General features: G+C 39.9%; 1 protein-coding gene across 3 annotated transcripts in view; it reads right to left on the reverse strand.

Annotated features, from left to right (window-relative positions):
- LOC136864135 (uncharacterized) overlaps positions 1-22,868 on the reverse strand; it is a 210,154-nt gene that overhangs the window by 110,081 nt on the left and 77,205 nt on the right. For all 3 annotated transcript variants that reach the window (XM_067140758.2, XM_067140757.2, XM_067140756.2), the window contains one exon: positions 3,569-3,765. In XM_067140758.2, coding sequence (XP_066996859.2) covers positions 3,569-3,739 — 171 coding nt within the window. In that variant the 5' untranslated portion in view covers positions 3,740-3,765. The remainder of the gene's footprint in view (positions 1-3,568; positions 3,766-22,868) is intronic.

Below are 22,868 nucleotides of genomic sequence, written 5' to 3' on the forward strand. Positions count from 1 at the left end.
CATTACCACTATCATATCCTTGCTGTTCACCCCGACTACGATGTCACTCACTGCTTCATAAAACTTATCAACTTCAACCTCATCTGCAACCTCACATGGTGAATACACTGAGACAATTCTTGTCCTAATTCCTCCAACTGCCAAATCTACCCACATCATTCACTCATTTACGTGCCTAACAGAAACTATGTTGCGTGCAATAGTATTCCTGATAAACAGTCCTACCCCGTACTCTGCCCTTCCCTTTTTAGCACCCGTCAAGTACATTTTATAATCTTCTATCTCTTCCTCGTTATCTCCCTTTACCCGAACATCACTTACTCGGAGTACATGCAGATGCATCCTCTTTGCTGACCCAGCCAGTTCTACTTTCTTTCTTCCATAAGCCCCATTAATACTGATAACTCCCCATCGAATTCCATTTTGTTCGCCAAGTTGTTTCCAAGGAGTCCCTCGCCTGTCAAATGAGAGTGGAACTTTGTTACTCCCACAGGCTTGCTTAAAATGTTCTGAGCTCTGTAAATTCATGGAGTAGGATGCTACCCTACTTGCACATAGTCCAAGTGAGGTTCTCTCCTCTAACGGGCTAGGGACCACTGGTGGATTGTATAGTCCTAGCCACCTGAGCGCAAGGAAGGCCACGACTCTGAATATGTCCGAGATGCCCACTCCCATTCCATAGCTACTGGTATGCCGACTCTTAGGACCTCTTACTAGGCCACTCAGCCGTTGCCCATGGTTCACGAACTAGGATGCGACTACAGTAACCAACACCATGAACCATTGCTTTATTTCTATATATATAAAATAAGAGTTTTCTCTCTACGTTGCTCAGAATTTGAAAAGAATGGTATTTCTGTATCGGTCATAGTAACACGGAAATGCAATTTTTACTTTTCCGTAATTTCTGTATGTATGTATGTATGTATGTATGTATGTATGTATGTATGTATGTATGTAAACGCATCATGAGAAAACGGCTGAAGAGAATTTAATGAAAACTGGTATGTGATGTCGGGGGATGAGCCGCTACAATCTAGGCTATAAATCATTTTACTCACACTGAGTGAAATGGTAGTTTAGGGGAAGGCCTAAAATTTAAATTTCAAATATTTTTATTATTAGTGGTCCTATAGATAAATACTGCATAACGAAAGTTATACAGAATTAAATTTTCAATAATTTATGTCATACATTGTTACCGTACCGGCTTTGATAACACAGATATTCCTGAATTTGTATTTTTGTTGCCAAGTCCATATCAACGCCAAGCCACTAGAAAATGAGTTAACAGAACTGAATGAAATTCCGTATATAGAGTCGGGGAATAAGAAACTACAGTCTAAGTTATAAACAATTTTATTCACCCTGGATGAAACTGTAGTTTAGGGGAACGCGGCTAAAATTTAATTTTTAAATACCAATGTCTTGGTCCTATCGAAAAGTACTACATAACAAAAGTTATAGAGAATACAATTACCGACCATTTATATTTTATTCAGTTTTACCGTACCGAATATGATAAGTGGTATTTCAGAGTTAGAAGAAAACTAAATGTGAAGGCCTACAATATTGAACGCGCATAACATTGATCAACAATAACATTATATTGACTATTGTTTGTTGTGATGTTCTTTGTCTCTTATGCAGCCGCCAACTCCGATATGAGATTACTGCTGCGTATCGAGTATATCAGCCTGACTGAATATTGGCGGGAAATAGCCGGGGAGTTAGAAAACTTTCTTTTTTAGCATGCCATTCCTTTGGTTCATACATTTTCTGATACTGCTTGTACGTAACAGATTGGTTCATAATAGTACTCCAGCTATTCGATCCCTACTCTGACGCGCTATTTTGAATGAGCAGTGTGCAAACATAGGCAGAGGCTCACTTAGTAGTAGTAGTAGTAGTAGTAGTAGTAGTAGTAGTAGTAGTAGTAGTAGTAGTAGTAGCAGCAGCAGCAGCAGGAGCAGCAGCAGCAGCAGCAGCAGCAGCAGCAGCAGTAGTAGTAGTAGTAGTAGTAGTAGTAGTAGTATGACCTGGTCTAGAATTACTATTTCGGCCTATTCCAAATTATAGCACCACAATTCACTAAATAACTCAAAATTCAACCCTGAAAAGAGCTGTTTCACTTTGGACTGTTAGATCGGCAGCGTAGTACTGTTTGTTAAAAGTGAGAAAATGTGAGGTTTTTCATTTGATCGAGTATTTCATATGAAACATTTTCATTAAATTCTACATTCATTTTATTGCAAATTAGCAGTGAAGACAGGGTTTCTCCTCTGGCTTGGAGGAAACATTTGCCTCCAAGTCAGATTGTTCCGCTGCATATGTACTGAACTGAGATTTTCCGACTCATCAGGTACTCCAAGGAAACAGATTAGTAAACGGGCATAGTTTTTGGCCTGGGAGTCTCCACTATTCGACACCCCCACCCAGCCGAAATAAGACGAAGTGTTCACGAATCACGGCTGTCTGCGGCTTGGTCATTCCAGCCCTGGAACTTTGGACTGTTAGATCGGCAGCGTAGTACTGTTCGTTAAAAGTGAGAAAATGTGTGGTTTTTCATTTGATCGAGTATTTCATATGAAAGCATTGCTTTTAATCGCGCCATTCCTACTGATGTCATTGTAATGAGTAATGACCTACGTTCATTTCAGTTGGGAAAACTACTAAGACAGTCTTTCTGAGTTTGTAAAAAGGCGGGTGGAGAGTGAGTGTCTGCTATTATAATGAAAACTCCCCAACCTGATTGTGACTGATGTAGGCAAGGGGGGCCTAACATTACAATGAAAATTCCCTAACCCAGTTTTCACGAGAAAAGACGTTTGGTGACTACCCCGTCGAGTTTCTAGGGTAATGTTAAGTGCTATGCAATTTAATACAATCTTGCTCACAACGTGTACACTACCTAACCTAGAATTCTGTATACAATATAGAATTCTGTAGCGAAGCACGGGTACATCAGCTAGTATTACATAAAATAAATTTCATTGTGCTAAGCCTGTATTGTCGTATCACTTTAGCAATCCTTATCACGTATTCCACCTTTACACTACTGTATAATTTTGAGTCTTTATTTGGGGTTCGAACCCACTATCTCCCGACATACTCCCCATTTGGTAATACAGTAGTATAATCCTTTTGTGTTATTGTGTTCATTAATATCCCCGCCTTTCTACTGCTCCCTCTTCCCACATTGACCTATCATTGTGTATATCATATTACATGTTCCTTTTCATGTTCGTATCTCACTATACATGCCTTGATCTAATACCTGTTTCTTCCTCTCCATTACTAGTACTGAAAAATCCTATTCTATATTCTATATCAAGGATGTTCATGATAGTCATATAGGATTAAAGGTTGTGAATTATTTATGAATAGCCAATATTATAGTACTAGTACAAATTACAATTATAACTACAGAATGGCTAGGAAGTATGAAAAAACAGTACTATACTGAGCCTACCCACGGTCCTTCACAGTCTGGGTACGACTAACTTTGCTTACATCCAGTTAATATAGATTCACCAACTAATTAAAGATAGTAAAAAAAAATACTCACCAGGCCAAAGAAAGCACCACACAGCCCCAAAGTTTTGGCAAAGAGCACACATTTCCCGCTAGAAACTCTTCGAATAGCTGTATTAATTTTGGACGTATTATTCAGCAGCCCAGCTTGATCAAAAACAATATCTTCCTCAAAGGGATCTTCCTCCTCTCTATAAGCTGCCATGTTGTGACCAAGTCAGGATCATCCAACTGTTAAATAAAAATAAATGTTTAATTAAAAGGGAACAAACACCAACACAGTTTGAAAACCACCAGTTAGAGAATGAAAAGATAGCTAAAAAAGCACCATAGTATATCATTACTATTTTTCCTGGATTTTTTTTTTTAAATACCAGTTTATTGGGCCGGCATGTGTTGTGGAGTTGTCCCAGTGTTACGGCTGGAAGCCCTTCCTGATGCCAGTCCTATGTGAAGGAATATTATTACTAAAATATAAAATACAAGGATACAAACTTTTGGGGCATTTTTGACATACTAGAAGTATGAAGAAAAATAAATCATATAGCAACTGTGAATGTTATTAAGTTCTAAATTATTGCTCTAATTATAATACAACTACATGTGTTTGGAAGAACATTTCCCATACATCCAGAATCCACATTTCTTTTAAAGGTCATTGTCTACAACTCAGCATAGAAGTTTCCTTACCAGTTCATGATGATGATGATGACGATGCTTGTTGTTTAAAGGGGCCTAACACTGAAGGTCATCGGCCCCTAATGGAATGAGATGGGCGACATGATATATGGCAATTAAAATTTTAAAATGTATCCACTGACAAGAGTTTTAAAGAAAAGGTGATGAAGAAATATGATTATGAGATTAAAATAATCAGTGGATCTAATTTGCAATGCCTTATTTTCTAATAAAATAATAGAAAATACAGGTAACAGAGGAATAAGGCATTGCCTGGAAGTACAGATATATATATAATTCATGTTAGACGATAAAATAACACATTAAAATACGCAACACAAACTAAAATAAAGCCAATGGGATAAAAGCGCAGTTAACACAAATACACTAGGACAAAGGACATCATTACACATGATAAAAACGGCCACTATCCCTCCTAAAAGGGATGACGAGGTCTGCTGACTGCTCGTCATCTCGCAGGATGAGGGAGATTTATTCGGGAGGTTAAGCCTATGGCGCAGACTGATCAGGTCCACACACTCTGTAAGGATGTGTACCACAGTAAGATGGTCGCCGCAAGTACACACCGGAGGGGGTTCTCTTTTCAACAGATGGGAGTGCGTCAGGATACCATGGCCGATCCGAAGACGACATAATACCACTGCTTCCCTCCGAGAAGCCCAAAGGGAAGTCCTCCATACCTTCATTGTTCCTTTTATCGCTCTCAGCTTATTTGGAAGTGGAATGGCCTGCCACTCCATTTCCCAATGGGACAAAACCAGATGTCTCAACAGAGTGCGAATATCACTTGCTGTAACCCTGTAAGGCAACAAGGGCAGTGTTACTGCCTCCTTGGGTAGCCTCATCTGCTAACTCGTTTCCCTCTACACCCATGTGGCTCGGGAGCCAAATAAACGTTATTCTGGTGCCGGCATCCGAACACCCGGCCAGCAGGTCCTGGACCCGCTGCATCAGAGGGTGCCGAGGGAAACAGGTATCAACAGACTGTAGCGAGCTCAGGAGTCAGTACACAAAAAGTGTCAGCGCTCATCGGACAGTGCGTACCACAGAGCTTTGCAGATAGCATAGAGCTCTTCTGTGTACATACTACAGGTGTCCGGGAGAGAAAAAAGAAGCCTATCATTGTCGACAACGAACGCAAAGCCCACCTTCGTTTCTGTCCTTGAACCATCCGTTTAAACGACAACTATCCTGGATACCGGCCAACAACGGACAGGAAGAGCCTCCGAAAAATCGAAGGGTCCGTGTTTTCCTTAGGGCCAGTGTGCAGATCCAGGATTATTTCAGGTCGTCATACTACCCACGGAGGTACCCCCCTTGGTTGTCTGAAAAGGCAAGGAACCGAAGGTACGTGAAACAATCTGTGACTGCTATCCAAGCGTAGTCCAACTGACCGTGTTGCTCGAGAATAAGCGGCGTACAACCAACGGTTTCTATTGTTGAATACACAAGGATAGCTTGGGTGAAGTGGCATCTGTCGCAAATTAGCAGCATACGCCAGAAAGAGCTGCTGGTGCCTCAGGTGTAAAGGTGGTACACCAGATTCAGCAAGTAGGCTAGCTATGGGGCTTGTTCGAAAAGCTCCCGTTGCCAACCTAACCCCGCTGTGGAGGATGCTGTTCAGTTTTGAAAGGACACTTGGTCTTGCTGAGCCATATGCTGCACTGCCGTAGTCTAACCGGGATTGCTGGATGCGCTTGTGAACGGTTGGCTGTTGAGAAAGCTCTGCATTATTGTAGTGAAAAAGTAGTTAAAACCTATTGAAATTATTTAAATTTTGTGTGTATGTGTGTGTGTGTGTGTGTGTGTGTGTGTTCCATTTAGTGCTATTTATATATTGGTGTTTAGTACTTGTTGGTAGAAATTGGGAGTAGTGTTATTTATTTGAATTTTATAACAAGTAATTCATTTGGTGTTCAGTAGATACGTTTTCTAGGTTAAGTAGGCTAGCTAGGTGTACTTTGTTTCGAATTTAAGTTTAAGGCCCAACACCCCGCCTACAGTCTCCTCCCCTACCCCCACCCCGACAACAGATAAGGACTCCTCACCACATGATACGCCAATGTCTAACGCCCCGCTTAATATTTCTTCCCCTAAATCCCCTACCCGTCCTCCACAACAGCTTTTCCATACGTATAACACAAGGAGTAAAACAACAACAGATAACAGTCACCGTAATGTAACAAAGTCCACAAGGTTTCGTAGTAGCAGTCAAAGGGGTAAGTGAATACATACCATCAGATCACTGTAAAAGCACAATAACACACAACATTATTCACATAAATTTCCTTTGTTACAGATGCACCATCATCATTTTGGATTGATGTCCCTTTTGACTAAATACCTCATAAATACCCAAGCCTTAAAATTAAAACAAGAAGCTGAATTCCAAACAGATCCAAGATTTTAATCTTAAGACACCAATAAGTTTTAACTATAATTACGACTCAAGTTTTAACATAGAAGTCAAATTACAATTGTTTTTAATAAACCAGAACTTTGAGAAAAAAATTTTAGCCAAATTTTCAACATTTGAAGACACTGTGTTTTGGATGTCAGTATCTTTAGAATTAATGGTTATTCCGATTTTAGTATAGTCATTCGTATTGTTAAACTATTAATATGTTCATAAATTCCTATGTTTATATATTTTATTACTTTATTGTTAGAATTATAATTAAGCACAAATTTGTCAAAACTAATCAAATACAACAGGTCTTAACCTTGAGATGATTATATAACCTGAGGATGCTTGAAATTCAAGCAAAACATGTTCCTATAAAACAGTGTTGTAGCACTATGATCTAACAACATAAAACCAATTGTATTGAAAAGGTGGGATATAAAAAATCACAATATTGTAAGCATATTATAGTAAATTAAATACGGGTCTAATCATGAGATTGGTTACATGTAATATCTACATTATACGTCAAAAACTTAACATGTTTAAGACAAGAAACTTGGTATTTGGAAAGTCCTTTAAAAATACAGGAACACGTACCTTTTCGTTTTCGGAGAAAGCACTTAACAGGAGGGGGTGTGAAAAGAAGTGAAAAATAGTTGAATTATTTTTTTATGAGGATACTTTTATCTTAAAAACTGAAGAAGTTACAGATGTGAAATTGGTAATTGGTATCTCCTTTAAAAATAAAAAAACATGTATTTTTGTTTCTGGAAAATAGACTTAAATGGGAGTGGTGTGGGGGAAGGACTGATCAAGGGGTTGAATTCTTTTCATGGGGATACTTATGCATATCTCAAAAACTGAAGATGTTACAGATGTTGGAATAGGTATTTGGATCTCCTTTAAAAATAAAGAAACATGTGTTTATTTTTTTGACTTGAGAGAAGACTGTTTTGCACATGTAGAGTTCTATGTCGCATGGTCGTCTTAGCAGCAAAAGGTAATACCACAAGCATAGTTTACAAAGAATTTCTGGGGTAAATGAAACTCAATTTTTGGTGAGCTTTTGTACTTCAGGAATTTTCAGGTAATGTCTCAGTACAATGCCGAGGAACCATTACTTTGATCAAATTATGAAATCCACGTGAGCGAAGCCGCGGGTAATTGCTAGTTAATAATGTTTTGCAAACTTTGTAATTGTATAGTTGCGTAGGAAAAGGACAGTATTATAAAATATGTTAACAGTGAAAAACACGTTACAAAACAATGATTTTTTTTTTTTTTTTTTTTTTTTTTTTACACAATTTGCTTTACGTCACACCGACACAGATAAGTCTTATGGCAACAATGGGATAGGGAAGGCCTAGGAATGGTAAAGAAGCGGCTGTGGCCTTAATTTAGGTACAGCCCAGTATTTGCCTGGTGTGAAAATGGGAAACCACGGAAAACCATCTTTAGGGCTGCTGACAGTGGGATCGAACCCACTATCTCCAGGATGCAAGCTCACAGCTGCGCGCCCCTAATCGCACGGCCAACTCGCCCAGTTGAGAAAATTCTGTAGCTGTTGTTGGTCCATCTCAATCTAAGCAAAACAAACATCTATTACGGAGGAATTGGACACCTGCAAACACCAGAAAAACTTCCAAAGATTGCATCTCAAAAAGAACAGTTCAAGTGTTTACAAAAGCAAATATCCCATTGGTGAAGCTCGAAAACTACGAGTTAAGAGCACTGATTACAGAGTTTCCGAATGAAGAGCTGGCATGTGTGAAAATTCTTTGTGCGGAATATTTACCAGGTAACGAAAATGTACCTAAATGAGCTGGTATTAGTTTGACTCCAGGATGCAACAATACAACATTGCACCGAGCGGACACAATTAACAGAACTGTTGTACGTAAATGATAGTGATCTGGAAGTTATGATCCGAACATACCAAATGGCAGTGACAGGTTAGATTAGGTGTATTAGTAAAAGCGGCCTATAGGCTACCACCTTTGCAATCTCCCTATGAGACATGAAGTTTTGGTCCAGGATTTAATTCCTTGATTTATTTTGGTGCAGGGACCATTCCTTCATTCAATATACCATGCGTCATATTAGGATTAGTGCGTCCGGATTAAGCGAATGGACCACTAAGGATCACGCTACAACTTCATTTCTTTCTCTTCGTGTGGAGTTTTTTCTGTTTCCAATACTCCTTCAAGCGTTTGCTGGCCTGCTTCCGTTGTTCATCTGACCAGGATCTTCCGGTCTTCTTAGTTCTTCCTGCGGCTTGAACACCTTCCAAATTCTTCACTGTGTTACTAAACGTATTCCTTTCTAACAGTTGGACTTCCGAGATGCTTAACCTTTCCATATCCTTCTTCGTTTCCTTAATCCATGCTGTAGTGGTCTTTTTTCTCCAGAAGTAATCAAATGTCTGTTTGGTAAGTCTGTTTGCGTTCATTCTGTACAGATGTCCGAGAAACGTCAGCCCCTTTCCTCCCTGGTCTCAGATTCTTTCCACCTTCTGGTAAACTTCTTTGTTGCTCCGAAGTTTCCATCCGCTTTCAGTTTGGACAACTCCCATAATTTTTCTGAGGATTCTTCTTTCCAGGACCTCTAGTTTCTCCAGCTTGTAGTTCATGGACAAGCATTCACTGGCATACAGGCATTCTGTTTTGCCCACAGTGTTGCAATGTTTTAATTTGGAATTCCAGGATAAGCACTTCTTATTGCAGATGTTTTTTGTCAAACCGTATGCTCTCGCCATTTTTGAGATCCGATCTTCCACTGCAGCTCCTTCTAGTCCATTCTCGTGTTTGTCTCACCAATGTACATGAACTACTTGACCCTTTCTATCCATCCTATCTCTGTTTCCAGGAATTTTGGTCCATCTTTGATGTTCGTCATGAATTAGGTCTTTTCTGCTGAGATCCTCAATCCTGTTTGCCTGGCAATTCTTTCCAAGAGGTTAATCTGGATGGTTGTGACCTCTGGACTTTCTGATATTATACCAAAGTCGTCAGCGAAAGCCAAGCAGTTGACTTTAATTCCTCCCGATTTTCTCCCTAGACAGATCGGAATTATCTCTTGATGTTCAAGTTCTGAGTTCCATATTCTCACCATCTCTTCTAGGACCCAGTTGAATAGGAGCGGGGATAGTCCATCCCCTTGCCTCACACCTGCCTTGATTTCAAATGCTTGTGAGAGATGCCCGAAGAGTTTTACCTTGGAGGTTGTCCCTGTTAGGGTCTCTTTGATTATATTTGCCAGTTTGGTTTTGACTCTAAATTCCCTAATGGCCATATCCAAGGTATCTTTGTCCTCCAAATTGAAGGCTTTCTTTTAAGTCTATAAATGACACCACAATTTTCTTACCACTCAAAATTCTGTGGCGGAGTACTGACTTCAGGCTGAATATTTGTTTGATACAGGAGCGGCCTTTCCTAAACCCTGCTTGGTATTCCCCTAGTTGTTGGTCCAGATTCGCCTCTATTCTATTAAGAAGCAGTTTTGAGAGGATTTTATAGGCGATCGGGAGGAGGAACACACTCTTATAGTTGTTGACATCCTGTTTGTCCCCTTTCTTATGTAGCAGATGGATAAGTGCTGTTTTCCATTCTTCTGGGATCCCTTCTCCCAGATTTCCTCGATTATCTGGCGAAAATCATGTAAGATTTCCGGTTTTGCTCATTTCAACATTTCTGCCGTTATCGAGCCCTCTCCACTTGCCTTGTTGTTTTTGAGGTTTTCAAGGGCTTCCTTGACTTCTTCCTTTGTTAGTGGTTCGTCATCTTCTGAGTTCTCTGGTATAACTGGAAATTTTAGTTTGGAGGTTGGGGAAGGATAATTCAAGAGTGTGTGGTGGAAGTACCTGGATAATATCTCACAGTTTTCTTGGTTGTTCAGTCCGATTTTACCCTGTTCGTTTCTGAGGCTCAAACTTGTCGCTTGGTATCCTTTGAGTTTGCTCTTGAAGGTCTGATAAAAACTCTCTGGAATTGTTCTTGACAAAGCTGGTCTGGATCTCTTCCAGGTGAGCTCTTTCAAATGATCATTTAGTCCTTTGAAATATCTTGGATGTTTCTTTCCTCTGTTGCCTGAATTGTTCCATGTGTTCCTTTTCTCTGGAGCATTTCCATTTTTTCAATTTCTCGGACCTCTCCCTGAGAGCTTCCTCGCACTCTTCATTCCACCATCTTTTTCTTTTCCTCCTAGCCTGTCCGAGTGTTTCCTTTGTGGCTTCATTGATTGCTGTGCATAGTTCTTGCCAGTTCCTCTTTCTGCAGGTCCGGATTTTGTCCCTGAAGTTTCTAATGATGTCTTCAGTGATGTTCATTTTGTTTGTGTTGTATCTCATCATTTTAGGTGGGTCTCCCTTTTGTCCTACTGGGAAAAAACAGATTTTAACTTTGGAGAGATAGTGGTCTGAATCAAATTCACCGTTCCTAATAACTTTAACGTTCATCACCTCCTTTGAGTTTTTCCTTGTTATCGCTACGTGATCCAATTGGAATTCCCCTGGTTCGCGATTCGGAGATACCCATGTCTTTGATTTACTCTGGAATTTCTTGAAGTGTGTTGACAATAGTTTCAACTGAAAAGCTTTGCAGAGTCCAATGAGCCTTTCCCCATTCTTGCTTGTCCTCCTATGTGCTGGATATTCCCCTACGACATCTTGGTGCTTTCGCTCCTTCACAATCTGCGCGCTGAAGTCTTCCAGCAGGATTTTTACGTTGCTCTTGAGTATCCGGATAATTTCAGTTTCCAGAAATTCCCAGAAGTCATCAACTTTCTGTGGGTTCTTCTTGTTGTCTTCGCTGATAGGGGCATGACAGTTGATGAGAGTGTACCTCTTATTCTTGCATTTAATAGTTACTAGAGACAATCTTTCACATTTTGATGTGAAGTCTGTGACATTGTTTACTTACTACCTTCTTGTTTATGTAGAAGCAGGTTCCGAGCAGAAGCATGTTGGTGGTTGTTCTAATCGCCGGCTTTCCTTTGAACATTCTGTATTGGTTGATGTCTATGATGTTTTCTTCCAGGAATCTGGTCTCTTGTACAGCTAGGATCTGGATTTGCTTTTTTTCCAAAAGCTTTTCTAGTTCTTTTTTGCTTTCCGACTCTGGTAAGTGAGTTGACGTTTATTGTTCCAATGAAATAATAATTCTTGAATTTGAGTTTGGAAGGTGTTTCAAGACACTTCAACTCGTCTTTCTCGCATATGTTGGGACTCCCCAGAACCATAGGTCCCGTTGCATTGCATAGTGCAATGGTGGATTTCTCTGCCGAACTGCCATCTGGGGTAGTGCTTTCTTTCAGCGACATTTCCATCTTGCGAATGAAGTTATGATTTGTGAAGGACGAAATTAGCTTCCAAAGTAAGATGGGATTGTTAGTCCGAAATGATTATTTTTTCGTGGTTTACTCCACTAGGTTCTTCCGCTCTCATTGCCGTTGGGAGTTAAAGATTCCTCTTCCACCTTCAAGACTGTTGACCGAGCACCTTGCACCTCCCTAACATGGGAGACAAACGCTCTGATAAATAGTGTACTCATACTATTCCCTGAGTACTGGACTGCCTCTTCCGCAATCTCCACCATTCCGAAGTTCAACTTCTCCACTGTAGATTCTGTTGTGGTCTTCACTTATAACCCTGAGCTGGGACCCTTACCAGATGATACACACTGGGTCAGTGTGCTCTGGGACTTGCACAGACAAGGGCGCCACTCCCTGGGTACGGCTGCCTCCGAAGAGGGTCCCTACTGTGACCGTTCACAACATCACCTATGGTATGTCATGATATCCAGGAGATGAAATATGCCGTTTTCCGCGTCATTCTACGATAAAAACTGCCCAAGATAGAATTTTTCTGCCCGCTCCAGGACTCGATTTGCAGTATCCAGAGTCGCGCGACCGAGCTCTAGTTGCTGGTAATTAGCAGCAAGGCGGTGCAAGAGCGCTTGTACTCGAAGTTTTCTCACTCCAACCACGAGCGAGATGAAAGGATACGCGTTATCACGTGACAGAGAATCTAGGTCACTAGCTGAGCCCAGAGAGTATGTCCAACGTAAAAACTAGCATTATACCCTGTTTTCCTCGCTTATTCACCACTGCCAACTTAACGCATTCAGCTGTTTTATTTCTGTTAATATTTATAAATCGCAAAATACCCAATGGATAATTAAGCGCAAACATTCATTTGAATCAGGGAATTTTACGCATAATTATGAGACCGAGAAGTGCTCTACTTAACTGACAGAGCGGTAACTACGCTGTAAACAAGGGCGCGTCTTAATGACTAACAGATGTTGGACCCTAACCGTAAAAGCGAACACAAGGAATCCCCTGTGCTCGTCATCATTCACCGCCAGAGACAAAAGGACGCTTTTAAGATTGCTTGAGAATCTACGAAGCTATTTCAAAAACAGTCACTCAGTGGAGATGGGAATACAGGAGCTACATTTTGATACCCTGTTCGTCACTATACATTGCGGATTAACGGACCAACGTGTGAGAAAGGATTGCATTTTTTCCCCCACCCTCAGCATTCGGGTCTCTAGCATAGCTCGCCTATATATTCATGAGCTGAGGGGGAGACACTACCTAGTGCATTTTCAGTGTAGCGCCAGTACGGTAGTATTTCGTCGTGGTTTGTGTGTGAGTCGTTTGTGAAGAAATAATCTTGTAATTTGAGCAGTGTAATACAGTGATTCATTAAAGTCAGTGAGTATGTGGAAATAATCACCCTCTGAGTGAGATGTTAGCGTGTACAGTGTGCCGCAAATTAATAAATAGGAACGGTACGAAACCGTAATAACCGATGTCCGTGTGTAGAAAAGGTCGTACATCGAGCCTCCTATGTGTCTAAGTTAATACGGCTCAGTTAACATATATAGGGACGTACTTAGCGAAGTGGGTGGAGCGAACGTGCTTGATATCAATATGAATTACCAAGAAAGTCAGTGAACGGCTCAGTGTAGACCTAATTGAGGACAGCGCCACGATGAAGTAATCCGTAGTACAGTTGAGAGCTCGACTCATGGCTAAGTGCATTAGAACAGGCCTGAACTAGTATCATGAATACGAGAATGCTAATACATTAGTGGCCTAACCACTGTCGTTTCTAGGGAAACTAGTGAAATTTCTGGGCCTATAATCGCTGCCTACAAGAAGAATAGATAAATGAGAAGGGATTAATGTCGGACTTCTGGGACATTACCGACATTGGGTTGGAATGCTCGTGCTATTGAGCAAATCCAACCATATGTTCAAATTGTGGTGTGTAATAAACTAACGCATTCACTTGAGATAATTTCCCCTCATTTACATGTCTACGAGAACGCCGGTGTGAACGCCGACGTCCAGCTGAATGCCAGAATTTTGCCTGTGTACCGGAGTGAACGAGTCATCTAGCTGTTTGCCGAAATTTCGCCTGGTAGCCGAGAACGTCTGGAACGTCGCTGTCATGTGTATGACCTGCCAGGAAGTCATCATGGGTCTTCACATCGCCGATGACGTGATGCAAGCAGCTCAAGTCCATGGAGTGCCCTCCTGTAAAGCTGTGAACGTGGTATCCAGAAGGCTGAGTACATTTCCAAGTATTTATATCTTTGAAGGTCGTGTCCCATTGTAAATATGTAGATTTTCCACTTAGATGTAACGTAGACTGCAAGCACGCCATTTCAGAGGGATAATAATTATAATTTCATTTTTATTTGAGTCTTTTATAGAATACTTTCATCATGGTTTTGGGACAACCATATTTTACTTCCATCCTTGTATAAGGGTTCGATAATGCATGACGTAATTATAAGGACCTTGGCTTAATTAAGTGTGAAGCGCTGTCAAGTAGAGAAGGCTTAATTATTCTGTAAAAATGACTCCAATTATCGCCTTTCCATAGTATATACGAGTCATCAAGATTTTTCAGTAATTCATTTTTTTTGTGCGCTTCACCTGGTAAAGATCCCTCCTAATTAGTAACTAAGGCACCTGGAACAAGGCATCGAGACAGTGGGTATCTTACATTGTTAATTAATTAGTTCGCGAATGCGTAACTTAATTCGGACCCTGGTGGCAGGAGATCATTGTTAGATCTGCATCGTGGTCAATGTACCGAGAGGAAATGAAATGGGTGAACAGGCTGTAGCCATAATATATAGTGTGAAATGAAAATGTGAAGTTCCCTTGGAACTCTTTAGTAATGTACACGAAGTGGATCTCGTGTTGTGAATATGTTAATTACGGCCGGACATAGCCGATATTGAATGTGAGGCCATTGTGACTCCAGAAAAAGAAAGCAAGGTCGTTTACCGCGAAGTCATTGTATGAAGGCGGCCCAGCGCCCGCCCTTTAGAAATGGGTCTTGGAAGGCCATCAGTTGAATAGATTTACGAGCCTGGCTGCAGGGACGAAGAAAAGTGTTTTCTACACTGAAAGTAAACAGATACAAGCAGCTATTTCGCGCCTCTCGGTGCTACGATTACATGCATTGATTTCAGTATTATCAACGTCGCGGTGATTCCAGATGAGTATTAAATGAAGGACCTCTCCAATTTATTTCTTTAATTATTCACAGCGTGTAGGGAATTCCAGGTCAGATATACCCTGTCTCAGAAGGTCCTGAGTTCATTGCAGGAGACAGTAAAGCTTACTGTCACAAGCGGCATGTGACTAAGGCCACCTGCGGCCCATTGTGTGCATGTGAAATGTATATATTCTTGTCCATTTGTTGCAGGTAGTGCTATAATACTTTGTTTATGATGTCTGGTATTGAAGTCGCTAAATGCTTGTCCATAGGTAACATCGTTGAGTAAATAATGTCCTGATATATGTGTTGATAAAATCCTAATGAAATGAGCGTGTTTATTATACTGCATATTTGGCAACGTTTAACTTAAGGAAGGGTTGTAACGCGACTTTCAAAGGATTGGGAGTGTAAATTGCCTATTTCAGTTCATACGATACTAGCAAACTTATATCATAATTTGATGCAAATTGAATATATTAATTCTTGGCAGGTAAACAGATTTACAGCGGGGTGTGTCCATAATGATTAAATATGTGTGTGATGTAATATAAGTGTAGAGTGAAATAACTAGAGAGAAAACGCCTCTCTAAGTCTGAGGTAGTGTAATAGTTCGAGAGGGAACGCCTTCTTGAGTTTGAATATTTAAACGTATAATGAAGTGTAGAAAAAGACTACCGAACATTTAAACGTCAAGATCACCCAAGTTACGGTATGTAAGGTGTTTGTATGGCATACCCATGTAAATAATGTGTTTCACTAGTATAAGTAAAAATTTGTTATACAAGATATTGTCTATCTTCTCATTAGTAATGAAATGGTATTCCTCTCATAATTAACTTTTCCCCCTACTATAGAGACTATTACTAAAGAATTTACCGCCCATCGGACAGTCCACAGACCCGAAAATGCGATACCGGCTCAGCTAGCGAGTTATTCTAGTAGGAGAGGGTGAAGCTTCGACAACCGGGCTGAGTTCGAGGCTCACCGATGGTGCTCCGTTCTAACGTCATATTTATGAACAATGGTAACTGGTTCATGTACTGATGCCTTGGAAAGGTACACTACCTGCTACCTTAGTTTTTGTAATTATTGCTAGATTCCTTTGTTGTAATGTAAGTTTATGAAATTCTAAAAATTATTCTTTAATTTTTGTACATGGTGTCTCTGATCACCGTAGACCGACAACAGAAGCTGTAGCTGGAAAGAAAATAAACATCCTGTGTGACAAAACTACTGACAGAACGGGGCATTATGTTTTTTGTAATTATTTTCCAAGTTCCAGCCGAATCTGAAAGGAAGCTGTTAGTTGCTGCAGTGAATTATCTCAAAGCACGAAATGCTACAAACTAATCCCATGCTGTCCTGGAAGTTTTCGTCAGTGACAGTGCTCCACGAAGCTTTACAAGTGGTTATAGGGGATTATCATAAACATAAGCTTTGCTTAGTTGGTAATTGTTGGGTCATAGTGATCTCTGATGTGAATCACGTGGTAACAAAGGTAAAGTCTGCATTTTTTAATACAAGAAAGCGTAAATACAAGTATTTATACTTCTTAAAGTCTCAGTGTGGAGATTCAAAGGAAGCACAGCTTCTTCCCTCATCTGCCCTTACTGGTGGAACAGCTGGTTTGACGCTGTCTTTTATTCAAATCGCTACTTTCAACACATCGTCACAATTTTCAAGTCATCTGATATGAAAGATACCTACAACTGTGGTATTAAGAACCTAAAGGATCTGACTGACCGGCAAGTGAACAGACATCATTTACATAGGGTCTTTGTCAGCAATCATGCAGGTGAGATGGTTGAGCTTCTTACTGAACTTGAGGGATCTCGGTATCCAACCTCTCACTTGCTGTACCCCAAACTTCATAACCTTGAGATAACTTTTCTGCAATTTGTGATGGGAAATTTTCTGCAGCAACTAACAATGCCTTGATCAGGCTCACTCCTTTAGAGAAAGTTGCATGCAAAAACATTTTCATTAAAGTGATTCATTCTTCGAAGCTACAGACTTTGAAAGTCTAAGACCCTAACAGCAATAATTTTGTCACTATTTCTCAAGCTCTGTATCCCAAAAATATCATCTTGAATAACGGGAAAGCAGCTGAGCTTAATAAACTGTTTAGTGCTTGAATTCTTTCAAAAAAGGAAATCTGGTCTGGTTGAAGTTCCCTCAGACATGCAGTTCAAAATTAACTGAAGGAAGGTGACAGATATGATATCATGCTTGCATTAACCGCACTGCAGTCAGAATTCTCTGCATTTTTAAATTACGTTTTGATTTACTGTGGACCTCAACAGACAATACTGACAGTGAATGTACTTTATCCCACTATAATACAGTGGTTACAGACAGAAGGTGGAGCTTGAGTGAAGGCAATGCCAAACTTATTACAATGCTCTTATTTTAACAGTGATTTTTCTTGTGGATTTGAGCATTTTGGTATGTTGTGGACCCTAATAAACAACGTTGACTCCAGGCATGTTTTATCTCATTAAAAAAACTAATTTTCAGAATATTTATACTAATTTTCAAAAAAATGCTAATTTTGTTAAAAATAAATACCAATTTGTCCAGGCCCTACAAATATGGCTCATGAACCAATGCAAGGAAAACTTGGTGAAAGTTTCGGATTTACACCAAATGACTGTGGGAAGGTGACAGAAAAAAAAAAAAAGCGTTTTGTAAGGAATGTGCAAAATCGTTCTGTTATAGCGGATGTACAAGTAGTTTTGAATATCATCTTAAACATATTCATCCTTTCCAAAGTGTATCTATGTCTATCAATGTCAATACTATTTCATCTTCTCAATCAACGTTGGAGCACCCAATAGTAAAGCCTGTGTAATAAATAAGAGAATTAAAACGTGAACTCACCAAACATGACGAGGCAAAAACTGATCTTCAACGGCATTTAGACCATAGGACAGATGAGCTGGAAAGTTATCAACGTCGGAACAGTTTACGTATATTTGGAGTACCTGAATCTTCAGGAAAAGACACGGACAAGCGCATTCAGGAGATTGCCACTCGAATCAATATTCTACTCGATCCCGCGATGATCGACCGTTCGCACAGAGTTGGTACCAGAAGTCACAACAAAACCAGGCCCATCATTGTGAAATTTGTTTCATATGCCTACCGAAATGCAGTCTTCAAATCAAAGAGGCTGTTAAAGAATAGTGGTATAACCATACGGGAGGACCTAACTAAGACCGGTACTGACATTCTCAAATGTGCTGTAAGCCATTTCGGACTAAATTCAGTGTGGACTATGGATGGTGTCATAATGGTGCGCGTTGGTGATGTGAAACATCGAGTGAAGACGGAACGGGACCTCGAGGAACTGAAGAAACGCTACCCAGCTCCACTGAAATGATGCGGCATGATAATTCGTATTCCTATGCATCACTTGATTACTGGAATTACCTTGGATGAGAAGTAAAGATAATTCTGGAGAGGCTAACAATTCAAAAGTTTCCTTCACAACCATTCTAATTAGTGTAGTATATTAGTTATAATTTCTGTTACAGTTAGAAATAATTGCTAACGCGATTGATTTTATACACATTTTCTACTCATTTATTTATCTCGCTTCATCACATAATTTCTAAATCCTTGAATTATTCCTATATTGATATAGGCTAATAAAAACATCATACTTCTTGAACAATCTGTTATTTATCTATTGTGTTTAACATTTTATACTATATTGTACTCATGACAAGTAATGAGTGTGTCTTATCTGACTTACTACACGGTGTTAGTGTCAGAAACACAAGAAATCTTAAGGTCATTCATATGAATTCTCAGTCTCTTGTTGACTCCTCCCATATATCTGAGTTCCGGCACATTTTTGGCAAGAGTTTGTTTGATATTATTGCAGTAAGTGAAACATTTCTTAAACCTTCAGTACCAGATTCTGCCATCTGTCTCGATAGGTATAATATTTTCCGTAATGACAGAATAAACAGAGCCGCTGGTGGTGTTGCAGTTTACTTGAAGAACAGCATAAAATGTAGTGTACTTAGCAAATCTCCTGGAGAGTACAGTAAGAAACCTGAGTACATAATCCTTCATATAGCCCTTTCAGACACTAAAATTCTCTTTGCTTGTATAGATCGTCAACCAAAAGTAGGGTTCATGGATACATTCTTGAACGATATGTATTCTCATGTTATGAATTATAAATATGTATTTGTTGTGGGCGATGTTAATGCTCGTTTCGGAACTGGGACGTTTGAAAGCAAACATACGCGATGTGCTCAACACTTGTAACCTAGACGAGTTTCTGACGGTCACCGGCGGGTTCATGCATCGCCCTGTGCGCATGCGCCGGTTTGGGATTGGTCAGCGGCTGGTCCCGAACTTGATCATGTTGGAACACTTCCTGGACAGCAATATGACATGTAAACAAAGAGTTTGTCGCGTATTACCTTGCCCTGTTTAGTTGTATGTAGATTCGTGAGAAAAAGGAAAGGGTAAATTACTGAAATACTAATGAAATTCAATATACATATAGAACACGGTACAACAAGTATTTTAAAAATTAATAAAGAATGAAATACACACACATGGTTTATATTCGTTTTAATTGGTTAGGGAGGGATATCTGCCTCGAAGCCTTAGGCATGTATTTCACTATTAAGGGACTATGATTTAAGTAAATTGGATCAAAGAAATGTTATAGTCTTTGATAAAAGAACTTGGATGAAATATAAATGTTTATACATATCTAAATATTTACGATTAAGGAAATATAGCGAGATACTGAATGATATTAAAGGAGATTATGGTTGAGGATGTAAGGAAGAAAATAAACGTTTTCAGCTCCCAATACTCGGCAGAAAATGCTGTGTAAGGGAACTGCTGATATTGTCACATTTTTGTTAGGCATCATAAATCTCAAACTACAAACGTAAAAATAAATTTACAAGCTGCTTTACGTCGCACTGATACAGATAGATCATGGCGAAGATGGGATAGGAAAGGGCTAGGAGTGGGAAGGAAGCAACTGTTGCCTTAATTAAGGAACAGCCCCAGCATTTGCCTGGTGTAAAAATGAGGAAACCACAGACAACCATCTTCATGGCTGCCGACAGTGGAGTTCGAACCCACTATCTCCTGAATGCAAGCTCACAGCTGCGCGCCCAACTCATTCGGTATAAAATAAATACACTTGCTTGTTCTTTATTATTTATCATCATAATACACTATCTTCAAAGGCCATTGTCACAACCTTCGTTTCATAGAAGTCGCGGGGCCAATTCTTGGCCAGGTCCAATTAATTCCACGAACGCGGGAACTGAGTGATCGTGTTCTTCTCAGTACATGTTCGTCATAGACACACAACTTAGAACCAACCAACCAACCAACCAATGGAGAAACACGTAATAGCAAATATATCCCTCCACAACATGTACAGCACAGTTCGCTCCCAGGCCTCACTAAGGTGAGAGGAAAGCAGTGGAACAAGTGGTAAGCAGGTTTCTGTTTTGATGTACCAGGATTACCTGCAAGTTTTAAATAACTAATTAACTTTTATGTGGCCGTGACTCTATCATTTTCTACCATTAGAAAAAACAACAACTATAATAATCGCTACTGAGTTTGGACGGTGAAATCAGAATGACGCGATTAGAAAGAACCTCGAGAATTCCACTAGCAACAATAAAATTTACGCAAATAATTTTCTCGCTTCCTTGGCACGGATAACTGCATATCCAACTCATCTCCACTGGATGAAGATTCAACAAAATCCCGGTACCTTTCCATTTTTATTGCGTATTTATTAATTCGTTATTTACTAATTATTACTAATTTATTATTTCTACTCCTCAATTCACAAATACATTAACAGAATTCATTAACAAATTTAGAAATAATTATTACCGCTTGGAGGTTATGGCAATGTTAACAAACCACATGGGAGAAGAATAAGGAATAGAACAGGAGTGGAAACGCACGTGGTCTGTCCAGTGAGTTTCCTCTCTCGCGCATGTATTCCATTGCGCATGTCCGTACTACCAGTTCATGCCACAGGCTTCGGACGAGTTCTGGCGGTCAGTAACTGCAGTTTGAGGTATGTTGGAGCGCCGCATTTGAGTACATGCATCAGTCCGGGATTGGTTTGGTGTGTGTTGGAATGCTTTCTCTCAACTGCGCATGCGTCGGACGGTTAGGGACTCGTGTTGGAACGAACCTATACTGCCACTTCCGACTGCACTCTTGACATAATCTCATCCAACTGCAATGAGTTGGTAGAGGAATACAGACAGGAACCAGCTGCTGGTTTTTCTGGTCATGACTTGCTGCATTCAATTTATCCATGCCAAAACAAATTCCTAAAACAATTCTTGTTCGAGACTTCAGTAAATTTGACGTAAACAAGTTTCATGCTGACGCTGAATTACTGCCCTGGAATGTGTTTTTCCAGTCTAATGACATAGATCAAAAAGTCTCTCTCTTCAACAGCTTTGTACTTTTTCTTTATGACAAGCATTCGCCCCCAAAAAAAGAAATCTCGTAAAACACCAGTCAACACCATGGTTCAATAAGCGTATTAAGGAATTGATAAGGAAACGGGACAGAGCTAGGAAGAAATTTATTGAAACAGAACTTCCAGATTGTTACGAGCAATTCGGGGCTTGCCTAATGAGACAAAACAAGTCATTAGAAACACTAAAGTGAAGTATACGTACATCTTCCGTAACTGTAAGAGCACCTCAAGCTTCTTGGCGTGCTGCAAAATCACTTTCTATTGGAGTCAGTCCCACTCTAGATAGCCAGATGCCTGTTACTCCATCTGAATTAACTCTTTCGCTGCACTATTTTTAAACAGAACACTTACCAAAAAATGTAATTTTTTTTGTATTTTCCGAATGGACTAAAACTTTATTTGTTTAAAGGTTAGTGACATTCAACACCATTGCACCATTTTAAACTCAAGTTTGGTAAACTAGCAGTGGCATTTGACCTTGAAACACACATTACTGTGATACATCTCCGAACATGGAACTGGACACATTGCAGGCTATCCTGGGCAATTCTTAAAAAAAAAAAAAAAAAAAAAACTGTTTTCTCATGCACAGACCCTTTCCTTTCTTTGAACATTTTGCTGGTAATATGGAGCAAACAACGCAATTAGGTTTGTGACTCTTGTCCTGTTGCTCCCCAAGAAAGTGCCTCTCCGCCAGGCGCGCTTGAGGTATGTAATCAGAATGCCTTCCTCGTTTCGCCGGCGGACTGCGCTGATACTCTCGTAGAAGTCCCATTATGACAGAATTTCTCAAGTCAGGAGCACTAATTGCCCTTTTTTGAAGCTTATTGTACAATATTCCTCCATTCATTACTTCAGTTTCAATGTCATCACTAATATCCCGCTAGTCCGATACAAAATGAAGATCTTCCTTGTTGGCACTTTCTACCGAACAATCACTATGCACATCACTTGTTTCATTGTCCAAATTTACTGAACAGTCTGAATCAGAATCGGCCACTAAAAGATTGTAGATTTCTTCACTGTCATTACTAACGTTGTTCCGCACGCTCATAGCTGCTGAGTGAAGCCAGCTATCGGCCAGACAGCTGACAGGAATGTTGGCGGGCGGACTGGCAGGTGAAAGATAACAAACATAGGTCCAGTATTGGCGGCAACATTTTCAAACAATGCTTAGTACATAGTCAATACATGATTATAGATGT

The sequence above is a fragment of the Anabrus simplex genome, chromosome 2, assembly GCF_040414725.1.
Source record: "Anabrus simplex isolate iqAnaSimp1 chromosome 2, ASM4041472v1, whole genome shotgun sequence".
In the NCBI taxonomy this organism is placed as follows: domain Eukaryota; kingdom Metazoa; phylum Arthropoda; class Insecta; order Orthoptera; family Tettigoniidae; genus Anabrus; species Anabrus simplex.